The sequence below is a fragment of the Lissotriton helveticus genome, chromosome 6 (assembly GCF_964261635.1).
Source record: "Lissotriton helveticus chromosome 6, aLisHel1.1, whole genome shotgun sequence".
NCBI lineage: Eukaryota > Metazoa > Chordata > Amphibia > Caudata > Salamandridae > Lissotriton > Lissotriton helveticus.
The window spans coordinates 819,104,970-819,120,906 of NC_136067.1; the positions used below are offsets into that span (position 1 = coordinate 819,104,970).

Below are 15,937 nucleotides of genomic sequence, written 5' to 3' on the forward strand. Positions count from 1 at the left end.
TCCACCTGGAAGGGCCTGTGCTATACAGCCTGAGAGAGGGCTTATCCTAGAGCAGAGGCGCTCTCCCTAGTCCCAGTTGAAGGATCAAGTTAAAGATAAAAAATACATGAATATTGTATCCTGGAATGTAGCGGGCTTAAAATACAAGCCGGTGACCCAGACTGGTGTATATTTGCAGATTATTTTTTTATTTCAGGAGACATTGTGCGTGGATCCTGTGCATAGGTCAGGCTACTTAAATTTGTGCATCCTTGCTCGCCGCTAAGGAACTGGCTGCCACTATGGCCACCTTTCTATGTACTAAGCACAGACGATATATGAATTTAAATATATTGGTCATCTCTAACTCTTATCAAACAAACAGTGTCATAGTCTTTTCTAAATGTTTGTTTTAAAGGGTGTCAATTGATAGTCCTTTATTTATGTGGATATATCGCACTGATCAAAATCAATTATCTTTCGGTTGCAGAACCTCTGCTTTTATACTGTTACCTTACTATATGCGTCAGATCAGCAATGCTTTTTGATATAGGTCTACTTAACACAAAATCTCATGATATTTTGGGCATCACCCTCATGAGCAAGGACGGTCAGTCCACCTACTTGTATAATATTTACAATAGAGTGATTAGAGGCACCAAGGAAACTCCTAATTTGAAGCAGTTTACGTCACACGGGGGACTTTGATACACATGAGGCCCTGATTGTTGCCTGGGATTTTAATGCAATATTTGAAACATTACACATCGATGGTGAGTCCGCTACCAAGGTCAAGGATGAAGAATGGGGTCTCCCCACTTTAGCAATCCCTCTGGTGAAGTGGCATACAGACACCAATTATCAACTGATGTCCTTGGCTTTGCTTTATGGCCCCCAGGCTTGTAACAGGTGCACGAAATCTGACCCTCATGCCATGCATACATTTGACCACCTAGACCACTCCAGTAAAATTGATTGTCCTTGTTTCCCAGACCCTATTGAGGTTTGTAAAATATTTGACAGTGGTTGACAGGCAAGATAGAGATCTATGGGCCAGATGCATCAATACACCGTTTTGTGATTCCCTAATTACGAATCATTCTGATTCTCAATTAGGAAATCGCAAAACGGCATGTGTGTGTTGAACACTTTCTGTGATTCCTAGGGGATCGCAAATGGCCTACCTCATGAATATTAATGAGGTAGGTCACAATTTGGGACCCCCTAGGAATCGCAAAAATCACAGGGATGGTGGTCTGCTGGAGTCAGCAGACCACCATGTCTGTGATTACCTTTTAACTAAAGCAATCTTATTGTTTGTCTTAAAGGAAAACAGGATGCTTTACGAAAATAAGAATGAAAAGTTTTCCTTTCATTTTTTAAGAGCAGGCAGTGGTTCCTGGCACCTCTCCCAACCCTTAAATAATGCTTTTACAAACATTCACAAAGGGGATGGGATCCCTTAGGGACCCCTTCCCATTTGCGAATGGGTTACCACCTACTTGAAGTAGGTGGTAAAATGCAAATGTTTTGCAACAGCATTTCAGTCACAAAACATTCCTACACACGTATGTGATTCGGTATTAGGAAGAGACGCCCCCTCCTGATAGAGAATCGCAAACCCATTTTACGATTCGGTAACAGGTTACCGAATCGCAAATTAGGGTTTGCTGCATCTGAAAAGCCTTTTTTGCGTTCGCAAATGGGCAGATTCTGCAAATCGGCCCATTTTCAAAGACAAAAATGCTTGATGCCTGTGACCCATAATGCCTTACATTGTATAATGGCAGACTTCATAGTGGGCTTGGAGGATGCCCTGAATTCATCATCAATGGATATATGGTCAGCTAATAACAAGTGTTCTTTGAAATGGGCTAGAGTGTCTGCTAAGCCTGAGACCCTGGATTTTAGCAAAATGGGGCTTAACATTGCCCTAGAGGATATAGACAGATTAGACACTACTGAGGCCAGGAAACTAGTCATACCTGATATTCACAGGGATCGTTTTTGTAAAGTGGGCTATTGTTTTTGCCAAGATGACTGGAAGGAATATGCTCATTCTAAACAAGGCTCCTCCTGGTTCAATAAAGATTTCAGGGTTGCAAAAACTGAACTGCTACATACACTGAAAGGTGATCTCATAAGGATCAAGAAGGCACAGTATAATAAAAATCTAAGTGCAGGCTCATCGAGCCAGGGATACCAAACTCTGGCATCATATATTTGAAGCCGCAAAGTTTAAGGATGGGAAACAATTCTGGGAGTTAATGGCCAACAGGGGCCAGTGGAGAAGCTTAACTTTAAATAACTTTATTCAGCCCCGGGTATGGTGGAAGCACTTCTCTGACTTATATTACACAGCAGGAGAGGATTATCCAGTTATCTATGACTGATCTGAGACAGGTTGCTCTACAACCAAACCTGAACTATTCATAGTGCTCGAAGCCACTAGGAGTGCTATTAATATTATCATGCCAGGCATGGCAGCAGGACCCATGGGATACTAGGGGATCTTCACAAAGCTGATATGGTGAACTGGACATTATATTTTAATAAACTTGCAAATGCAATTGTAGTAGGAGCTCTGACCACCCTCATAGAAAGCAGCAGAGATTGTACCTATCCACAAAAAGGGCCCTTAGGATTTACCACTGAACTACATACCAAACAGTCTAATAGATTTATCCCAAAATATGTTTTACAGGCAGATCCTGAGCTCCCTTGAGTCCTGGATCGAAGATGCAGCCACTGTGTCAGACCTGCAAACTGTATTTAGAACGTGTCAGCACCATAGATGGAATGTTCAGATTTCTGACTATGGTTTGGAAAACAGTGGTCATCAAGAAAGTACATTTATATTTAATTTGTGTGGACTTCAAAATTGCTTTCCACTTAGTTCCACATCACAAGCTTTGGGAGACTCTAAGGCAGATGGCGATAACCTTTCCATTACTTGATTGTTTAATTTGTTTACATTCTGGCGCATATGCATAAGTGGGTTGGGGCAGCAAGGCGTGCTCAGAGATCACATTTGAGTTGAGAGAGGGGTGTGTGCTAGCTATACCCTCTTCTCCCTGTTTTTAAATGACGTAGTGACTTAGATGGAACATTGTAGGGGTGATGCTCCAATGATCACGGGTCATAAATTACTGATACTCCTCTTTGCAGATGACTCCCTGCTGGTGTCCAGAACTGCGTCAGGCCCTCAGACCCTGATGGATAACTTTGACTGGGGTCTGGAAATACCTTTGGGGCAAACAAAATGTATGTGCACAAACCACATAAAACAGTTAGAGGATCCGTCAAACTTAGTCGCCATTGTTTGGAGAGCCTGTATGACTTTGATTATCTGAGCATCAAGCTGACCTCTAATATGTCCTGGTACCCCCAAATCAGGAAGAGTGGCCTAAATCTATCCAGTTATGCATCTTGTGTGTAAAGGTTGTTTAACTCCTTAAATACAAGACAGATAGCCCTGGCCCTTAATATTTACCAGATAAAGGCAGTAACAAGTGCCTTATAAGGAGCCAAGCTGTGGGGTCATGCTGGGCCAGCACCATGCAACTGCTAAAAAATACATGTTTATGATCTTTAGTCAAGTTACCCCTGAGTACACCCATGCTGCTGCCTTTGCTGTGGGATATGGGCTTGAACCATATTATGAGTAAGGCCATGCTACACCCCATCCTATTTTGGTGGAGTCTGAGGAATACTCCAGCACTGGAAAACTATTTATGTTCTTTTAAGTAAATTGTAGATTTCAACATGGGTAGGAAAATCAAGTGGGCAGCAAACCTAAAGGCCTCCCTTATATCCTTAAGACTTGAGGGCACTAAAACCCAACCGATCCCCTTAACCAGAGCACATCTGAAGGAAGGAAGAGCATACTTGGGCTTCAGAAGTTAGAAGACCTATATTACCTAAGACTTTAGACAAAACAATACTGTATTTCAATTTGTCCTCAAAGAATGTATTAGATATGATTGTGATCTTAGCCACAGAATCAAACAACACCTTGGTAGTTTCATCCTCAATCAATATTTTGTCAATAGGGAAAGAGGTGCTACCCTTATTAGTAGTGTCAGATACCTGCAAGAGGAGTTGACCGCACTCAAAATCTTCATCTACTGGTTCAACCTCAGCATCCAAAGATTTGACATTAGAGGGTCGCACTTTTGCTTCACAAACACTAGCAAAGTGACCCCTTTTTTTTACACTTTAATCAAACGACTTTAAGAGCTGGACACATGTTGTCATTTGCCAAGTGATCAGTTTTATCGCACCTAAAACACCTGCGAACTACCGACATTTTCTTCAGCTTTGATAGGAGCTCTTTTTAACTTTTCTTTGACCACTTGTACCATTTGTTCATCATCCATTTTTATCATGGCAACACATTTAAGAGAGTGTTCTACCCTTTTTGCTACCTGAATGACCTCAACCAGTGAGGGTTCATCCCTCATCTACAACTCTTCTCTCACTCTTTCCATATCAAAACCTAGCATGAACTGATCTCTTATACGTTCGTCCACAAAATCTGCAAATTTGCAGGAAGAAGCAAGTTTCCTCAACTGAGTAACATACATTTCAACAGACTCACCCTCCTTTTGCCTTCTTTTTGTAAAATTATATCTCTCAAGTAATGTACTGACTTTAGGAAGGAAATGTATATTCAATTTCTTTATGCACACTTCAATTTAATTAAACTATCAGCTTCTGAAGTGGGGAGATCCGGAAGATGATTGTAAATTTCTTGTCCTTCCGTCACCAAACAGTGAAGGAGAACAGATTACCTTCTTTCTGCACTTAAAAACACACCACATAAGCGGAACATAGCTAGAAAATGGGGATCCGGCACCATACCCTCGAGAACACACTGGGGGGGGAAGACATGGATGCGGCGATGGTGGCAGAAAAGGCGGTATTTATACATAGGGGGTGTCCCAAAAAATGGTCCACTATTTGGGGCAAATGGAATGAATACCGGGGAAATCTATGTGAACCACCGCAGGAGGTGTCTGAACTGACAACAAGTCATTAGGGCGGGAGCCAGGGCGTAATACAATTGTAACGGCCATAGGTGCCCGATTGGTGAAAACAAAGACATGTCGAAATGTCTTCCAAACACATGCCATACAAGCTATACCCAGGTGGAGGTACATCCGGAGGCCCACGTGTCTAATATTAACATGTATATGGTGTTATGATTGTCGACGTTCACAGATCACCAAATGTAGTGTTACTTGTATACTTTAAAAAGAAAATATATGCTTTTGATAGGCATCTTTTCCTCAAGCATCATGCTGAAAGTGGGAATCGCATGAGCCTGGCAACTGCTGGTACAAGGGTTGAAGCGTGAATGTGCACATATGTGCTAGACCCTAACTGGTTAAACTGAGGATTGTGTGCAAGGAGAGCCTGCTGGGCCTTGTGTCCTGATCCCTATCCTGTTTGTTTTACCTTCCATTATAGAGCACAGTTAAATAACCCATAAAAGGCCTTAGACTAAGAGTCATATTTTAACCCCCAGTTTTTTTGCGTTATGAAAAATACCTCTTTAGGGCTGACATGTCTGTATGCATTTCTATACTAATTCATGCCAGGCACAACAAGACCTGTCCTACAGTTACCTCTACGTGTGACTACTGTAAAAAGAGGAGGAAGAACATTGTCTGGCATACCAGCCCACAATTAGCCCTGATGAATTGTGGTTAATCCAGTGCACAAAAACACTCTCTTTAATTGAAAGTCTTTAGTATGTGGTTACTGTAGTATAGTTCACACTGGTCTCCCTCTGGAAATTTGTAAACCTTTACAAATTGTTAAGAGTTGAGGTGTTTGGGCTATTTCAACCCCCCACTAGTCAGTCTAGATTTCGCGGAGTCTCAGATTTCTCCAGTAACTTCCGCAAAGGAGGCTGAATGTCCTGTACTGTCCTTCAGCCCTGCTAATCAAAGGCAGCAGCAGACATTGGATCCTTTGGGTCTCACAAATAAAACAGTATGGAGAGTACCAGAATGTATTTATTTATTTTAGTGTGTTATATAATGTTGGCTAGACCCAAGGGTATCAGAGCAATTTAGAAGACCTGAATAGAGCATTAATAGAAGGCTTCAAGGTTGGCATAGTATATCCAAAAGTAAAAAAACACTGCAACATTATAAAATCAGAAAGTAACACATAATACATTATCCATCACAGACAGATTAAAATGGTAAATTACATCAGGTGACCAAATCGAATGATCCTGTTGGTGTAGAAAGTTCAGGGGAGTTTTGCGATTCCTTAAATGCAATGTATCAAAGGAAAAACAATGCAAAAATGCTCATAAGGATTCGCAAATTACCACCAACTTCTAGTTGGTGGTAAGTTGCGAATTCTTTTAACAAAGCAATTTTCAAAAAAACCAAAGGTGCCATATGACGCTCATACATGCCCTAGGGCATGTATGTGCGCCATATGCCCCCACATGTCATTTTCAGGGGTGCAGCAGGGTGTTCTTGAGACACCTCTGCACCCTTGAAAATATACCTAATTTGCGATTAGCAAATTGCTAATCTCAAATTTCCCCTTCATTCCTATGGGCCTCCTGGTCCATAGAAATGAATGGGTAATTTGCGATTAGCAATTTGCTAATCGCAAATTAGGAATGTTAAGGAATCGCTAAAAAGAAGCGATTTTTTACATACATACCGTTTTGCGAATTCTAAATAGGGATTCCTTAAAAATCGCTATTTAGAATTCGCAAAACGGAACTATGATACATATGGCCCATTGTGTGGTATTTAGATGACAGATATTACTGGGTGATATAATTTCTTTGTCTTACTCTGTTGTAACAAAACTCCTGATGAGATATCCTTTACTTTGAAACCTCTGAGCACAAACATTTCAAATTTATAACAACAATTTGAAAAAAAAAATGAAAAAAGAAAACAAATGTATGCTCTCTCCAGGAGTGGGTGGAATGTTTAATTTGTGGAATTTTGCAACTCCACTTTGCTCTTGTAATGCAGTGTTTTGCCCAAATTCCACCAATCCCCGTGTGGCAGAACCTTTTTCCTGTGAGGCTCTAGAAATGCAGGCAAGTGTGAGCGAGATTTGGCTTCGATTAGCATGAATTTCTATCACAGATGGTCGCAGGGGTTCACGGTCAGAGGGCTGTTTCTCGAGCAGATTTGCTGCTGCTTGAGTAGACTTCTCTACTTGAGAGGCAGCAATGCTCTTGTGCAAAGCATTGTGCCATTTACACTGATTTTTCAGCACTGCTCGTGCTAAGGGAAATAAATTGTAGTATGAGAAGTGCCACATGTATATTTTCTGCCAGTTGATAGAACTCCGAGGAATCTCACAGTGTTTTTATGTAACTCCATGACATTCTGTGGAGTAAAACTCTGCATGTTCTACCCACACCCAGTTCTCTTATGCATGTGTGAAACAGGCTCTGATGGCCTAATGGAGGCACCTGTCTGATTCTGTAAAGTCAAGATAGTGATCTAAGCATCCGACCAGCAGCACCCTACACAGAGGGAACTCTAACGCCAAACACAATCAACCCTAATCCTGGACATAGGAAATATTTAATTTCTCTCCACTTTGAGACTACTTTGGATTTTAGAAAGTGCCTGTTTTATCTGTTTCAACACTCAGATGGTGGGAAAAGTAAAGAGTTGAGCTCAATGGATATTATAAAATAAGTGCTCAACACCTTAATAGAGGGGCAAAATCATTAAGTAAATTGAAAGCAGTCGATGGGCTATCATAAAAGAGCAACGAAAGTTCACAATAATATTCTTCGGACATCATAAACGCTATACAACTCAGATGGAAACAACAGAATACAAATATACTGAAAGATAAATTGTGGCAATTACATAGTTAAATTCACACAAAGATAATAACAAGAGTTATATACTTAAAGCCCTGGACATTAATGAAAATAAATATATTTATATATTTTTCTGTTGAAACTTAGGTCCTACATTGTCAGCACTTCGGCACCTATGTTGCCTCGATGAGAGGCGATGAGTTGCAAGCCACTGTAACGAAGGCACTGAGACTCACCCTATAGGTACCACTCTGGAACCCATCAACCCGTACTTACCTGCGGAAGAGTTCCTCTGAGATGTTGTTGTTTCTAAATCATACACCTGAGTCTGCAGCTCATCCACACGATGGAAAGCATCCAGCTTCAAACTGCGCTCCTGAGACAGCTGGCTTCTTATCTAAGGAAATAGGCAAAATCAGTTCACGGATGACGTGACATTCAAATTATGTTTATCATATATGCACTTCTGTGTTTAAGCAATCGACTAAAGCACTGACAACGTGTATATGTATACATTAAATAAAATACTTCAATAAATGTAATTTTGTGGTCGGAGGCTCTTAATGAACATCAAACGCAAAAAGAACAAATAATGGCAAGAATGTTGAACAATGTCAAACACTCACCCCCACTACAGAGATCGGGCCGAACTCCATTGGTTTTTTGCTCACTACACTGTTCCAGTTTGGACACAGCCGTATGCAAATCATTCTTGACTCCAAATGGAAACAGTCCAGTCCAAACTGCCAGGCCAGGTCCTCCCTTTGGGGTCTCACCCCATATCAACCAGGATAACTTGACTCTGGTGGTATGGTGAGCATGGGACACACGTCTGGGCATGCCCTACCCACTTAGGGCGACAAATGCACAGAGAACAAATGATGGACGGAATGCTAAACAATGTCAAACACTCACCCTTGCATTGAGATCTGGGCCTAAATCCAATATTTTTTTGCTCAATGTGCCATTCCAGTTTAGACCCAACCATATGCAAATCATTGACCCTGCTACCATGGGAACAGTCCAGCCCGAACTGCCAGGCCCTCCCTAGACCAGAAACAAGCATCCTAGGACCGGCTTCAGGGTATAACCCCTTATCAGCCATGATAGCTGGATGCCAGTGGTATGGTGTGCACAGGACCCACATCTGGGGATACCCGTCCCACTTAGGTCAACAAATGCAAAAAGAACAAATGATGAACGGAATGGTGAACAATGTCAAACTCTCACCCCAGTACAGAGATCTGGCCCTAAATCCATTTGTTTTTGCTCACCACACCATTCCAGTTTGGACCCAGCCATATGCAAATTAGTCTTGACCCTGCTGCCCATTGTAACGCCAAAGCACAAATCCAGAAAAGTTAGTCAATTCCAAAAAGTATTAATGTAATATCAGTGTTTCATTACAAACTCTCAAAAAAATTAGTTACAATTATGGTAGAAACAATCTTTAATATTCCATTAGTGATGACATCACACACAAAAAATCAATAGATCTCTGCAATTCTGTTAGTGACCATTAGATTTCAATTGTCCGTGTACATTTAATATAAAACAAGGGCTCTTCAATTAAAGACACAGAAAAGGTACTTCAGTTCATTTGACAACAGGTGCCAGTTTGCCGCAGATGCACAAGATCAATTTAACCATCAGTGGAAGCTGGTTGGGCCAGTAAATTACACTGCAGATCAAAGGCAATCCTTCAGTACAGATTTAATAGTCTGTTAAATCTTGAGGGGGTTGCAGCAGTGCTTAGTTTGTAAAATCAGAAAATATGGCACCAGGGCCTTCGTAAAGAGGCCACTGCAGCTTGCACAACCCATTGCCCCTGCCAGCGCTGCCAATGACAGCACCAACACAAGTACTAACCATTACACTCCTTCAAGTGTGAAAATTCAGAGTATCCCAGGCCCCCAAATGTATAAGAATGATAGGGGGCAAGTGTTAGTCTTTTTTAACGTATATCAAATTCATAAACTACTGTTGTTGTGCTCCTCTCTAAATTAGACAAACATCCCCACCATGTTGCAGACTTTAATAAGTGCCAGAGTTGACAAATAAGTACTAGTGCAGAGCACTGGAAACCACCAGATCAAATTAAGCACTGGGTTGCAGACCACTGTTTGATAGACATCTATAATCTATTTACTTACCTTGTGTTTTTTACCAAAACCATGCTTTTGTGTGGTTGGAGATACTTATTGTTGATGTTTCATTAGCGCAAAACTATTGTGATTTGTTTAGCCTTTCACTAAGTTTCATTAATGTTTTTCTTGTTTGCAACTTTGCCCAATATTACTCAATACAGTTAAAATGTAGAAAATGTAGATAATTGGCAAAGCACTGAAAGGATCTGAGGTGCATGCACAGTAGAGGAAATAAAGATGTTTTCACTGAATGCGTACTGGTCACAGGTCGTTTTTTCTCATTTACAAGTGGCCCCATAGGTACACTGAATTTGGGATCTCAGACAGATCTGAAAACAATTTTAAAAAATGAGTGCATAGATTTTGGGGAACTGGACTCAAATGACATTTAAATAGCTAGCTATCTGTATGAAATAATCTTATAGGTTTCCTAAGGAGAAATGCAAAAAATCTTATAAGAAACCCAAAATATATTTGTGTGTTAATATCTTATTTCATATTATTCCAAAGGGCAGGTTGTCAGTGGCTTTCCTGGATACCACCTGTCCTGGCCTGCTCTAATATTACTAGCAAGAAAGTCTACCTTGTTATTGGCATGGATCCTAGGACTGTGCAATAAGAATCCTAACTGGCTTATCACCATGCAGCTAGGCAACACCAGTTTTATCACTCGAGGACTCTCATACACCTGTCGTCAGAAAATAGCAAAATAATTCAGGAATACTAGTAATAAAAGCAAAGTTCTTTCTCGAGACACAGTTCCAAGACTGGCTCTCGGGTTGTTTTAATGTTAATATCTAAAAAGCTAAACTTTGGTTTCTAAATTACTCAGAGTAGTGATTTATTACCACCACATCAAATAGCAATATCCACCAAGGCACGGCATTTCATCCTAGTCACAATAACACACAACACTTCACCCCACAACAAGGTGGTAAACCTATAAAGTTACACTGCATCAGCATGATACAAAATCCCAACACTGCACTGCAACTAAAGGACACCAACCAGGCATGCTGCAGCAACACTGCATCCTATGGACACCACCACCCACTCCCACGCTGAAATGCACTCTAGAAGAAGTAACCTATCACTTGTGAATAAAACACATGGCACAGAAAGAGGTAAGCTTCACAGATGTAAAACACAGTCTGTCCTCCTTTGGGCATGCCTGTGTTTGCATCTGTTAGCACATTAACCCTAAATTGTTGGTATTTCCATTTCTTGCTCTTTAAATAACATAGGGGCGTCTCTATAAATGTACTAAAAGGTTGTGCATACAACTCAGGAAAGTGTGCACACAAACGTCACTGCAGCACAGAAAGAAATCTAGTTAAAGGAAACTGCTAGGGACACTAACCCACTACACTGCAATGCATCTAGACTACTTGAGAATGAGAATAACTTACTGCACTACGTACTGGAGGCGCAAACACAACCAGTGCAGTGCATGCTAGGGACACTAACATATCACAGATCCAGCCCTAGACTAGAAAACAAAATCAGCCATGGCAAAAGTGTTCAGAACTGCCCCCACTGCAGGATGCCTCGACTAAGGGCAGGACTGGGAAACTGGGGGCTGCCTGGCAAAAATGCTGAAACCAGCCGCGTTCCTTTCCTGTCCTCGCTCTAGCTCTTGAGAGAGCGCAAACTGACCTAAATGTATGAGTGCATCACACTTACCTGTAGTAAGCACAAATCATGAGGAGAAATGCCATGAGTGCTAGTAGTATCTGCAATTATATTCTGAATGTATAGCTAATGTAGAGATTTAAGTAGAAGTGGAACTAATACAGAAATGTGTGACACTATATGATTTTATTAGATGTGATTATTCCTGAATCCATGTCGTGTAACTGCTAAAATGTAAGATGGTATGTGGTTAAACGCAGAATGTGGTAGGCCTCAGGGCCAGAGCTAGAAGGGAAGGGGAAGGTGTTTCTTTTCACGACATAGATTGAACTAATGTTTTGGCTATTGCATTAATGGGCCATGATTTATAGATGTGTTTACTGAATAATAGAATAAGAGTATTAACATGCTTTAATTAATGAAGAAGTTGAATGCTATAATCATTATGAGAAATGCTGTAGGCCTGTAATGTTTTAACATTGATTTACACGTACATGTCTGGGCCGAGAAATGTTGCGAAACCTTTTTGGAAGTCTATGAGAGTTGGGTTCTTGGCTGCAGATGTCTGTCTGCAAGAGAAAAGGGGGAATCCAATTATAAATGAATGAATAGAGGTCTGTTCAGTAGACGGCCCAGACATGGAGGAGGGTTCTGGAATGTTTTAAGGGGTATCAGCGGGCCGGAGAAGAGTCTGAGAAGCAAGGTCAACTCCAACGTATGAGGCCCAATACAAAGCAGCATGGAAAAAGCCAGAAGCTACACCACGTGAGGGGCGTCTCATGAGGGGCGTCTCAAATGTTGTTGACTGTTTTGTATTAGGGACAGCACCCCTGGGTGGAGTTAGAGCAGATACCTGAGGACCCTAAAGAGAGCGGATGGGTAGGCAGAGAGGGGTCATGACTGGAGAACTATAGGTTTTCACCAAGAGACTTAGAGTGAGTGACTTCCCTTGGGGGTCATTCACTGCTGACACCTTTGTAAGAGTGGGATTTGGTTAAGTAGGGATACCATCTAGAGCAGGGTAGGGACAGCCTAACCTGTGTGTTTTCCTCCAACTTAAATGAAGGAGAGATATGCGTCAATGCTGATAGCTTTATTATTCTTAGAACTTGTGTTAGTAATTTCCGTTGCTCGTCTGAGGGCTTTCAGAGAGCACATGTATGTAGTTGGACCTGTGTATCTCGTGAATCTCATTCTGAGATGTCTGTATTTGCAGCTTATCCTATCCTTACAATAAACTTTTGAAAGCTAGAAGTTGTTTGTGATCTTTTGGAGCGGGGTCCTTTATTGGGTGAACTAACTTGGGGAGAGAGGCACTTTCTTCCTTCAATGACAGGCAACAAAGGTTCAGTCGACCAGATCGGGGTTTGGATCAATAGTGATAAGGTATCGATCAAAATCTCGCCCTTCCACTCTCCCTTTCCATCCATTGGTTCTCCCTCCTTATCTTTCTCTGATCTCTCACTCTCTCAATCCTACTCTGCCCCTCTCTTTCTTGAAGCCCCCTTTGCTATGGAGCTATGGAAGGTCACTGCGGCAGCAGCCCTGGCATTTCAGAACCAGCGTTCAAGTGCTCCAGCCCACCGGGGAAATGCCTGGGGGAATAACATTCCAGTATGGTCCTGCCTCGGCTAGAATCGCACCATTGGGTCTTTCATGCCTGGGCCTTGCACCCATCCAGCTCTGAATACAGCCCATGCGGAAAAAGTTGGAGTTCACAGAATGGTCAGTCTGGCAATGCACACATCACTCCATCCTAGTGATCCTCAGAAATCCAATTCTGTGACAATTTAGATGACTACTCGCATTATCACACCATCAAAAGGCCACTGTGTGTGTGTGTGAAATAGGACTATAAAGAGGGATTACAGAAAAATGTAATCTGATTGTGACAATAACACAAAGCACCTCACAGCCTGCCCTTTCCAGTCTACTTTCCTGTCTAGTCATGAAGCACAAGCTCTGCGTGGTGCCCTTTAGTTTTACATTTGGTTACGTCAATCAATTAAATGTATTGTATATTACAGACACAAAATACAAATGTAATAACTAATACCACATAAAATATGCATTCAAAATTGTTGTTCTACAAAAATCTCAGGATTAGGGATAGGAAAAGGGTTAGGGTTGATGCATATTTTCGAGATTATGGTATTCTTGACTACGTTTTTTATGATGTTTCACCCAATGCAAAATCAAAATTAGTAGTGATGATTTTCTTATTATGGATTAGTTATTATGGTATGGTTTACAATGGTAATTTTTAATTTCACACAGATCCCATCAAACTTTAAAACAACTGTCTTGACTCAATTCCTACATTATTTAAGGATTAGCAGCTGACTATTTCATATATCAACATCACAATTCCTTTATTGCAGTATTGTAACCAAGCTAGCTAATTCTTTGGTAACACTTGTATTGAACACTGCAGTACTTTTTCCCACCTTCGTGTCTCCTCTGCTCATATTCACAAACAGTATTTACAGCTCCAGGCACATACTATAAACCTAGGCTTCAGTTAATCTCCCAACTGCTTCTGTTGCTATGTACTGATCTATATTAAACTAGTTCTGTTTGAAATGTTATGTCGTTAAATAAATAAGTAGACGCTTTAAAAATACATTGCCTAATAAAATATGATGTACAGTTTCACCACAAATGCCACAGTATCTACACAATCTTCCATTCTGTTTGTAACATCCCCACATCCAACAACTGCTCTCACTCGAGATTCTCCTCAATATGTACTTCAACCCTGTTTCAAGTTGTGTTTGTAAGGGGACTGTAAGCAATTGGGTTATTGACAGAGGGGGTTGGGAGTCCCACAATTATTCTCATGGTGAACCACACATTTCACTAAATTAACCTGTGCTTAACCATCTGGTAGATTGGCACAAAAGCAGTCAGGTTCAACTTAAAAGCAATGTATAAAGTATTTATCCTGTACACAAACAGTAATAAAGTGAAAACACAACACAAGTAAAATCTAAACCAATTTAGAAAAATAGAGTACATCTTAATTAATAAAATGATACCGGAACAACAAAATTCAATCAGTAAAATCAGAGCTATGTAATTTCAAGGTTTTAGGTAGACATAGCACCTCAAAGCATAAAGTGCATCTCGCATTCATCTGGTCATGCTAACCAGGGGGAAAGCACAAGTTTAGGCCCAATGCGATGGAGCGTGGGTTGTATAAAGGGACCAGGTGTGTCCCACTGAAAAAGTGACCTTCTCAAAGAGACCTGTTCACACTATTGTCCTCTGGCGAAGCATGCACTTAGGAGCAAACAAAAAAGTTATTACGCTGCCATTACTCTGGCCAAAAGGCAATACTACTCACTTCGGATCAATCAGGCAAAAAACAATTAGAAAGAAATCTTTTCGATAGTCCAGAGTTTTTTGTCTCCCAGAACTGAGACTTGCGCGCAGCCAGCCTCAGAGGCTTGGTGTAATGCCCTCTCCAGGTTTTTTGGGGATAAGATCTGTAAGATCCAGGTGGCTTTCTCTTCCTGTCTAAGCGGCCCCATGGCCTCTGTGTCTTCTTCTCTGCTGCCATCTGAGCCTTCCCATGCTCTGATCGCGTTTTCCCCAGTGGATTTGTCCTGCACTCTTAAAATTCTCAGAGGTCTGAAATCGGGCTTGCCTTCTGACCCCTGTGGGGCCAGATTGTTGGCTTCAGCTGCTGAGATCATCAACCCGGAGGTTAATATGATCATTAACACGTCTCTCCGGGAAGCCCTTGTCCCAGAGGGTTGGAAGCAGGCAAAAATTCTCCCTCTGCTGAAAAAGCCCTCACTGGATCATTCGATTCTTAGTAACTATCGTCCTATTTCCCTTTTGCCCAGTCTGACTAAGGTGAGTGAGAAGGTTGTGACCAGGCAGGGCGCTGGCTTATTGCACCCTGCCCAGTCAGGGTTTAGTGCATCTTACAGCACAGAGTCGGTGTTGGCAGAGGTCTCCGAGCTGATTCGAGTGTGTCTAGATGCCGGTGGGAGGGCAGCATTGATTATGCTGGACCTCTCGGCGGCATTCAACACGGTGCCCCATGCCCTGCTTCTTGCTTGGCTCTCTGCGATCGGCATTTCCGGCACCGCCTAGGGCTGACTCCCATCCTTCCTGGAGGGCAGGACACAACAGGTCTGGCTGTCGCCATTCTCATCGACACCTCTTCCAGTGACTACTGGTGTTCCACAGTGGTCTTCCCTTAGCCCTCTCCTTTTTAACATCTATGTCACCCCTCTGGTTTATTTGGCTGAGGGGCTAGGGTGACGACTTATGCAGATGACACCCTACTCCTATTCACTTATGGCAGGGAAGATGCAGCGGTCTGTTCTGTTCAACATTG

At 41.7% G+C, this 15,937-nt stretch overlaps 1 protein-coding gene across 1 annotated transcript in view; it reads right to left on the minus strand.

Moving 5' to 3' along the window:
* The window catches only part of LOC144762518 (uncharacterized), a 709,614-nt gene that overhangs the window by 107,211 nt on the left and 586,466 nt on the right, over nucleotides 1–15,937 (minus strand). The window contains exon 39 of the mRNA XM_078647742.1: nucleotides 8,084–8,204. Coding sequence (XP_078503868.1) covers nucleotides 8,084–8,204 — 121 coding nt within the window. The remainder of the gene's footprint in view (nucleotides 1–8,083; nucleotides 8,205–15,937) is intronic.